This window comes from Mustela nivalis (genome assembly GCF_964662115.1).
Source record: "Mustela nivalis genome assembly, chromosome: 3".
Classification (NCBI taxonomy): domain Eukaryota; kingdom Metazoa; phylum Chordata; class Mammalia; order Carnivora; family Mustelidae; genus Mustela; species Mustela nivalis.
The window spans coordinates 80,653,937-80,663,863 of NC_139022.1; the positions used below are offsets into that span (position 1 = coordinate 80,653,937).

General features: G+C 39.5%; 1 protein-coding gene across 15 annotated transcripts in view; it reads left to right on the plus strand.

The window, feature by feature from the left end:
- Positions 1 to 9,927, plus strand: part of GFM2 (GTP dependent ribosome recycling factor mitochondrial 2) — a 79,440-nt gene that overhangs the window by 57,903 nt on the left and 11,610 nt on the right. For all 15 annotated transcript variants that reach the window (XR_014310170.1, XR_014310171.1, XR_014310172.1 and 12 more), the window contains 3 exons: positions 3,880 to 4,059; positions 5,833 to 5,948; positions 9,327 to 9,509. Coding sequence is in view for 8 of the 15 variants with exons in the window: in XM_082724948.1 (XP_082581074.1) it covers positions 3,880 to 4,059; positions 5,833 to 5,948; positions 9,327 to 9,509 (479 nt within the window). In the remaining 7 variants the exon portion in view is untranslated. The remainder of the gene's footprint in view (positions 1 to 3,879; positions 4,060 to 5,832; positions 5,949 to 9,326; positions 9,510 to 9,927) is intronic.

Sequence of the window (9,927 nt, forward strand, 5' to 3'; positions counted from 1 at the left end):
ATGCTCATGAATTGATAATATTCCAAAGGATCCTGGAAAAAAACAAACAGGGACTCTAGATAAATGTGTCTTTAACCCATTCCTCAAAGAAAATCCTATAGATAAGGGAGTGTTAAATCAGAGTTCAAAAAATATTTTCAAGTTACAAAATCGTGAGATAAGAAAGGCACAATGAGGAAAGAGGCAGTTTAAACAGTATCAGTCAGAACAGCAAGACTTCTGACACTGGAATTACTGGATGCAGAATATTAAAGAAGTATATTTATTTCTAAAGAATAAAAGGACATAGAAAGTATTAGTAAGGACCAAGAGACCATTAAGAATAAGCAGGCAGGGGCACCTGGGTGGCTCAGTGGGTTAAGCCTCTGCCTTCAGCTCAGGTCGTGATCACAGGGCTCTGGGATTGAGCCCCACATCGAGCTCTCTGCTGGGGCAGGGAACCTGCTTCCTCCTCTGCTTCCTCCTCCCTCTCTCTCTGTCTGCCTCTCTGCCTACTTGTGATCTCTCTCTCTGTCAAATTAATAAAATCTTAAGAAAAAAAAAAAAAACAGAATAAGCAGGCAGTAGAACATTATGGTATATTAGAAAGGAAGGAAATGTTCAATCTTTATGTTTATGGGGGACTATCATAAGGACACAGGAACCAACTTGAAGAGGCTCTATTGGCCATATCTGAATGAACTGGAATAGCTCTTAAGTCTAGGAATTATAGGCCATTGAGACAAAGTAGGGATTCACGAGTCTTTACTAAACAGATGGGGAAGAAGAGGAAATTCTTCCTTAGAGTGGAATGCCAACTGTTGACTGTTAGATGCTGAGGAGAAGGGTTTCAGTAGGAAAATAGTCATTTTGCAACTATTGTGATTGCTAAATATTGGGTATCTTAAGGAACAGCATATTTGCATAGTCTTTAAAGGCTTTCTGCACAGACTACTTATAAGTTGCAAGGTAAAAAACTAGTAAGTAAGTAGGAGCTGTAATAATATGAGGAATAACCCAAAGAAGTGTATCAGACTTGAATATGTATTATAAAGCCACATTGTGGTTTTGATACTAATGAAGCTCGAAACAGACCGACCAGTAGAACAAACCAGAAAACCTAGAAGCAGACTTGTACATATATGGAAATTTGATTTATATCAGTATTATTGAAGTTCAGTGGCCAAGGATGGATCGACTATTCTATAAATGGGCCTGTGATAATTATCCATGTGGAAAGAGATTTAGTTAGATTCCTGACTCATGCCATACACAAAAATCACTTCCAACTGAACCAGAAAACTTAAACATGGGGGTGCCTGGCTGTCTCTGCCTGTAAAGCATGTGACTCTTGATCTCAGAATTGAGTTCAAGCCCTGCATTGGGTGTAGAGACTACTTAAAAGACAGAATCTTTAAAAGAAAAGGGTGGCGGGGAGACGCCTGGGTGACTCAGTGGGTTAAGCCTCTGCCTTTGGCTCAGGTCATGGTCTCGGAGTCCTGGGATCAAGCCCCAAGTCAGGCTCTCTGCTCAGCGGGGAGCCTGCTTCCCCCTCTCTCTTCCTGCCTTTCTGCCTACTTGTGATCTCCCTCTCTGTCAAATTAAAAAAAAAAAAAAAAACCCAAAAACTTAAAAAAAAAAAACCCTATACATGAAAGAAGAGATGCAAAATTTTCCTTGTAGTATAGAAGTATAAAGAAAATAAATGCTAGGATATGAAAACAACCCCAAAACTTTATGAAAGGCAAACCTTCAGATTTTGAAAGAAAATTCAGAATTATCTTACTAACCAGGACAGATAGGGTAGGACTTACAGAATACCAAAAGTTGAAACTATAAACTAAAATATTGATAAATTTGATGTTATTAAAATGAAGAATTTCTTTGCTAGAATACACTATAAAGAAAGCAAAAAGATACATCAAAAGTTGAGGAAAGGGCACCTGGGTGGCTCAGTGGGTTAAGCTGCTGCCTTCGGCTCAGGTCATGATCTCAGGGTCCTGGGATCGAGTCCCGCATCGGGCTCTCTGCTCAGCAAGGGAGCCTGCTTCCCCACCCCTCTCTCTGTCTGCCTCTCCATCTACTTGTGATTTCTCTCTGTCAAATAAATAAATAAAATCTTTAAAAAAAAAAAAAAAAAGTTGAGGAAAGACATGTGCATCATATAAAAAGTGACAAAACATTAATATCCAGAATATATAAACAAAGTTTAAAGATCACTAAAAACATGACAACCAAGTAGAAATGTGAGCAAAAAAGATTCAACAGGTGTTTCACACAAAAGATACCCAGAAGGCTGATGAACATATTAAGAGATTCTTAGTATCAGTAAGGATTAGGATGATGCAATTTATGACATACTATTTTACACCAGTACAGTTGGCAGGAATTAAATCAGACAGTGACAAGTGTTGTTGAAATGTTGAGCAATGGAAAGTCCTAAAAACTTCTGGTGGGATTGTAAATTATATAGCCACTTCCTAATGAAGTTGACTGTGTACAGACTTTACCACTCAGCAGTTCTTCTCTTGGGTAGATGTCTAGGGAAACTCTTAACACATGTGCACTCAGAGATAGATTGAAGAATTTTCATAGTAGCACTGTAATAAAAAACCTGTACGTGGAAAAAAAAAGTCCAACTATTTATGGATGAGGAATGTATAAGTTGTACTGTGGTCATACCATAGCATATTATACACTTGTGAAAAAGAGTGAGCTGCTTCAATATGCATCATCCAGAGGACCTACAGATGTGAAGCAGGAGGCATCTGGGTGGCTCAGTCGGTTGAGCATCTGCCTTGAGCTAAGGTTGTGATCCCAGTGTCCTGGGATTGAGCTCCACATCAGGCTCCCTCCTCAGCAGGGAGCCTGCTTCTTCCTCTCCCTCTACCCCTCTCCCCTGCTCATTCTCTCTCCCTCAAATAAATTTTAAAAATCTTAGAAAAAATGTGAAGCAAAAGAAACAAATAGCAGGGTACATAATAGAATAACAAATTCAAAACACAGTAGAGTGAACTGTGTTGTTTAGGGATACATGCATATGTAATATGACTAAGGAAAATCGTAGGAATGACTGAATATATCATGGTAGTGGTTACTTCGGAAGGCTTGTAGGTAACTGGTAATGGTTTATTTCTAAGTAGTTTTAGGTCTCATAAATGCTCCCTTAAGTAAAATATATTTTATAATATAAAAATTAGCTTAAAAAGGAATCATTAAAAATTTTTTTTAAAAAGGAATCATAAAGAGGAATTGTAGGCTATAATTCTTAGATTTAGTTTGAGCTGTATGTTACTCTGTTACATGGTCCACTCAGGTAAATATAGCATTGTTTTGTTTTAGTAAAATACTGGAGATTGATGACAGATGTAGGTTGTCAGGAAATGAGAGATACTGTTTTCAATCTTTAAGTCACAAGTTTGAGAAAAATCATAAATGTGTAAAACATCACGGGAAGAATGTAGAATTTAGCAGCTTGGGTAAACAGAATTTAAAAAGCCTTTTAATTTTCATTAGATAACCTTTTATACTCCAGATGTTTACAGTCAAATAAAAGTTTTGCAATTAGAATTTTAGTCACATAAGGTATTTTGAAAAGTTTAAATGTCATCTGTATGTCAAAACTTGTAGCATCATCTGCCTTAACACATCTCAGCACTGAAGCAGTATTAATCAGTGATTCACACCTGGCTTGTAACATCAGTAAACACAGAAGCAGATGCTTTCTTTGTAGAACTTTTTACTCCGCCGTGTTTATATTGTATTTAGTGTCATTGTAATCTTTTTTCCCACTTTATCTTCTATGAGACTTCGAACTTGTTGACTGTAATATTGTATTTGCGGCATCTTGACATCTTTCTGGAACAAATCTCTGAGATACTGTTATCAATTTGTTTATAGATACCTTAGATAGAACTTTAGGAGACAAACGGCATCTTGTGACCATAGAACTGGAAGTAAAACCAACTGAAACACCCTCTGTTACGCCAGTTATCAAGTATGCTCCAAGTGTTAGTGAAGACCTTCCAAAGGTCTCTCAAGAGGCCATTGAAAATGGAATTCACAGTGCATGCCTCCAAGGTAAGGTACTCAAGAGTAAGCTTTAGTATCACAATGACCCACTTAATCACTCCTAATATCATAGATTATTTCCATCTTTTTTTCCAGCTTTGGTAGTATTTTCTTACTGTGTCTTCTGATTATGTGTATGTTATACCTTTTTGCATTGTCCCACAGTCCTTGGATATTCTGTTCTAGGTGGGTTTTTTTGTTGTTTTTTTTCCCCCCAGCCTTTACTTTGCTTTTCACAGTTTTAGAGGTCTCTATGGATACAATTTCTGTCTTTTTTTTTTTTTTTTTTTTTTTAAATTTTATTTGTCAGAGAGAGAGAGAGCACAAGCAGGGAAAGCAGCAGGCAGAGGGAGAAGCAGGCTTCTTTCTGAGCAAGGAGCCCAGTGTGGGGCAATGGATACAATTTCTAACTCGGCACTTTCTTCAGCCATGTCCAGTGTACCTACAAGCCCATCAAAGACATTCTTCATTTATTCTACTGTGTGTGTGTGTGTGTGTGTGTGTTTTTTAAGATTTTATTTATTTATTTGACAGAGATCACAAGTAGGTAGAAAGGCAGGCAGAGAGAGAAGAGGAAGCAGACTCCCTGCCAAGGGGAGAGCCTGATGCGGGGCTCGATCCCAGGACCCTGGGATCATGACCTGAGCCAAAGGCAGAGGCTTTAAACCACTAAGCCACCCAGGCACCCCTTTACTGTGGTTTTGATTTCTGGCATTTGTTTGGGGGATTTTTTTTTTGGACTTCTCTCTGCTTTAATTGTCCATCTGCCTCTTCTTGCATGTGGTCTACTTTATCAGAGTCCTTAGTGTATCAATTATGTGATTGGATTATTACAACATCCTTACCATGTCTGGTTCTGTGCTTGTTCTGTATCCGATTGTGCTTTCGTTTTTTGATATGCCTTGTATTTTTTTCTTGATGGCCAAACACAGTGTGCTGGTAAAAGGAACGACTATAAACGCATCTTTAGTAAGTGGAGGTCAGGTGAGAGGGCAAAGGAAGTATTCTCTAATCCTAGGATTAGGACTCAGGCTTAGGTGAGCCCATGCCTCTGGACCAGGAACTGTACCCATGTTTCTCCCCCCCCCCCCCCCCCCCCCCCACTGGCCTCAGGTTGGTTGGACAGGATGGTTAGAGTAGACTGGGGTTTGGTACTTCACCCAAGTTGGTTAGGTCCTGCTAATGCCCCTGCCGGTTAGGCTCTAGTTAGCTAGTTTCCCCTGACAGCAGGCCTTTGTAAGAACAGTGTGTTCCGGAATATTACAGAATGGTTTCTTTACCCTTCTGTCAGAAGCATAAGGAAATTTTTCTCTGATATGTATGGTAAGAATCTGCTTGAGCTCCTAGAGGTAAACCTCACAAAATTGGCCGGTGGCGGTGGGGGCGGGGAGTGTCTTCCTTATGATTTATGACTGGATCCCTCTGGAGTTTCTTAACTCCCAGACTTGCCCACACTGAGCCTCCAGCAGTTCATCAATTAAAGTTGACTTTTCCTACCCTGGCAGTGGTTCCTGGGCTGGTGAACCTCTGCTCTAGGAAGCTGTGACTCCCAGTATTAACTGTCTCCCGAGGTTTGGGGCCAGTGGTTTTGTTCTTTGTCTTCTTTCTTAAGGATCCGAGAAGAGCTGCTGATTTTTCATTCTGTTCTGCTTTTTACTTGCTGGGACAGAGTGACAATTTATAAGCTGCCTACCTGAATTGGAATTAGAAGTCCTCTCCCTGTATGTACTCCTCATTGTATATATCGAGTGCTAACACAGTTGTTTTCTTCCCCTTGCCTAGGACCATTGCTTGGATCCCCAATTCAGGATGTGGCGATTACTTTACATTCCCTGATAATTCATCCTGGTACCTCCACAACGATGATTTCTGCCTGTGTCTCGAGATGTATCCAAAAGGTATAGAACTATCCTGTGTTACCCTTTTTGCTTTAAGGTGACTCTCCTGACAGTAGTGTACCGTTGCTCTATAGGCAGCTGTGCTTGGCAGCGAGTGCCTCAGACTGTTAATGTTGCCTTCTCAGCCTTCTATTTGATAGAGGACCTAGGAAATTATTGTTCAGCATGATGACCAGGAAATATTCTTTGATTTTTGGCAGGGAGGTAGGTTTCCTTAACTGGCATTTCTGAGTTCCCCATCCCAGACACATAACTATTAGCGGGAAGCTTGGTGGTTTGAGTAGGGGACATTTTGGGGGTCACCTGGGCCCAAGATGGACTATTATCTTATTAGTTCCAATTTTGGCATTCCTGTTTATCTGAGTAAGATTACTTAATCAAAGATCATTGAAATCAGAGAAGTCACACTGAGAAAAAGTTTCAAGATAAGCACCTAACCTTACAAAAAGTATTAAGCAATCTGATTTTCTTGGCATGGTTACCTCTCTGGATATCCCTGAGTGTCTTGCCTCAGTAAGCTACTAGAGTTGAATTAACTCATGGGATTTTAGTGTGCTAAATGCTGACTATGTGCATTCCTCTCAGTGTGGGAATACTGTAGTTTTTGTAGGTGACTGATTTGCATTAAAACACTTACTGTTGGGACGCCTGGGTGGCTCAGTTGGTTGGACGACTGCCTTCGGCTCAGGTCATGATCCTGGAGTCCTGGGATCCAGTCCTGCATCAGGCTCCCAGCTCCATGGGGAGTCTGCTTTTCTCTCTGATCTTCTCCTCGTTCATGCTCTCTCTCACTGTCTCTCTCTCAAGTAAATAAATAAAATCTTTAAAAAAAAAAACAAAACACTTACTGTTTAGGGACACCTGGGTGGCTCAGTTGGTTAAGCAGCTGCCTTCAGCTCAGGTCATGATCCCAGCGTCCTGGGATCAAGTCCCACATCGGGCTCCTTGCTCAGTGGGGAGCCTGCTTCTCCCTCTGCCTGCCATTCTGTCTGCCTGTGCTTTCTCTCTCTCTCTGACAAATAAATAAAATCTTAAAAAAAAAAAAAAAAACCTTACTGTTTAAAGCAACTTTCTAACATTTGGGACTGTGTTTGAGACTTGATTTTCTACAGCTACTTTAAATCCAAAATTATGAAGTTAATGTGAATACCTAAGTCCCTGACTTATGCAAGTGGAACTCAATGTCTTGTTTATGTGAGTTCAAGTTCATACTTTTTTTCTTAAAGTAGCTCTCTGCCAGTTGGGAGCCTCCTGCAGTGCTTGAACTCATGACCCTGAGATCAAGATCTGAGCTGAGACCCAGTCTAACACTTAACTGAGTGAGCCACCCAGGCATCCCTCAGGTTCATACTTCTTAGTTTTTTTTATTTTAAAAAAGCTATACATCAAAAAACATTCTGTAAATACTGTTTGCTTAACCTATAGTTAGAAATAATACCTATAAATTAATCATGATTAAAATGTTGAGAATCTTTATAAAAATTTTTAAAGTTTCTCCTGAAAATGGTTTTAGTCAGTAACAGTAACCTGAAAGATGTCATATTTCTAAAATAACCCCAAGCCCCATTATACTGATGAGTCCTTCAAAGCTTCATATGCCTTCTAAAAGCAAAATCTGTAAGTGTATCTTAATTGGGTAGTATATTTATTGAGATCATTAACTTCTTGGGGGCTGACATTTACTCTTTAGTTTTAATACATTAAATGAAGTACTCCCAATAGACAGACTGCAGCCCTTGTTCAGTTTCACCTAGTAGAGAAGCTACTCTCTGCTTATTAGAATGATGTTTCCTTTATTTATTGAGCCATCTTTGTGGAGCTTACAGTGCACTGACATAGACAAAAATGCGATGTTTGTCTTAACCCAGAGGACCTTAAGATTTATAAGACGATTAAATATATGTCTAAGAAAGATTATGAAGCTATCAACAGATATAAGAGTAAGCACACAGGAATGTTTATGAAAGGAAATGATGAGATCATCTGGGATTGCTGGGTATTTGGACACTGTCTTAAAGCAGGCTAGTAGGGTATAGGCTGCAACACTCAGACCATAGTCTGTGTGAAGTATAGAAGTTTGAGGAAGCTACATCGTTGTTTTTGAAACTCTGGATTAGGTGGAAAGAACACTGAGGACAGATGCTGTGTATCTTAGTTATATAGCATTCAGTCCTTTCTTTGCTTATAGCATTTTTCTTTTTAATTTTTATCTTCTCCCACTCGTTTATTTTGTCCTGAAAGACATTATGTGAACTCTGCATAAGAATTGGAAAAAAAGATACATAGTTGTTCGCTACTGATGGTCATTATTTTTAGTAGTATCTTAGTTAAAGGACTGTTAGATGTATTTTCTGTAGGTGAGTCATTTCAGTTAGATTTTAAAGCTATGAAGAACTGATTGTTTACTATGTATGTGTGCTGTATTTTGAAATTTTAATGATAATGAGAATATACTCTTGGTTTTAGAAATGTGGCCATTTTTCATGATTGTGCTGGTGAGGGGCAAGAGAAGAGGTAGGGGAGGTAGTGACTGATCAAGGACAAAAGGATTTAGGGTCCAGAACTTTTACCAAATACAGACAGTTATAATGCCCACTTTCTAAGGCCTCAGTAATAATGAGAAGTGAGTGGTGATAGAGTGGGAACAGAACAATGAATAACTCACAGTAAGGGTGAGGGCACATTCCGGAGCCCCAGCTCTCTTACTTTGGTGGTTTCCATTGCTAGGTCTGTTTAGTAAATCCCACCTAATAACCAGAGGCTTATTAACATTTATAGGAAATGGTTTTGTTACTTTAAAACTCTGACAGGGCTCCAGCAAGATAGCTTTTAAAATCAAACCCACTGGTACTTAGAGTGTTTGCATATGCCCTCTAAAACCCATTAACCTATTTGTCTGATGTAGTGATGGTCTGAAAGACTGTGTCTGATGGCGACTCCAGTTCATTTCGTCCCCTATTCACTTGCCCCATGTGCTGCACTGGCTTTTTTCAGTTTGCATGTTGTTTATGTGCTTGGTCTTCTTGCCTTTTGTTGTGCTTGTGCTACCTTATTGTAGTACATTCCTTGATTTGCCCTCATGTGGACTCTATCTATAGTAGGCACAAAACACATTGTTTCAGCAAGGAAGAAACTTTGATTGAAAGGAGAAAACTATTTATTTTATTTCATTGTATCTCGGTCCTCTCTGTAACCAAGCTTTACTAAGTACCCCCATACTGTGTACCTGAGTTCTTATATTAGCTTTATAGATCATTAAAGCAGCCTTGTTATATCTTTTTTTGCTAGAGCTCTAGGCTTACAAGGACAGGGAACATTTTTTATGAAAATTTTATTTCTAATTTAAGGAAGGGGGTTAACACTCTTTAATTTCTTTAGGCTCTGAAGAAAGCTGATAAGCAAGTTTTAGAGCCCCTGATGAATCTCGAGGTGACAGTGATAGGAGATTACCTCAGCCCTGTCCTGGCAGATCTGGCACAAAGAAGAGGAACCATTCAGGAAATCCAGACTCGTCAGGAAAACAAAATTGTTATTGGATTTGTTCCTTTAGCAGAAACTATGGTAGGTACTTACTAACTGAAAAGTACCTTTCTTTAATAAGATTATTTATTTGAGAGCAAGTGAACAGGAGCTGGCTGGGGTGGGGGAAGCAGATTCTCTACTGAGCAGAGAGCCCAATGTAGGGCGGGATCCCAGGACCTGAGATCATGACCTGAGCTGAAAGCAGGTGCTTAACAGACTGAGCCACCTAGGTGCCCTGAAAAGTATCTATTTTTTTTAAATACTGGGGATATTTATGCTGAAGCAAAGTAGACAATCAGGGCTTTGATTTTTAGAGGACGCATGTTTGAGCTGTTAGGTCTTCGGATTTAAACTTACAGATATCTAGGGTATGTGGATCACGTCCATCCTTCACAAAGGCTGAGGTGTGCTGTACCACGCTGCGGCACCAGCCTTAATGGCCAGTTTTTTCCCTTCC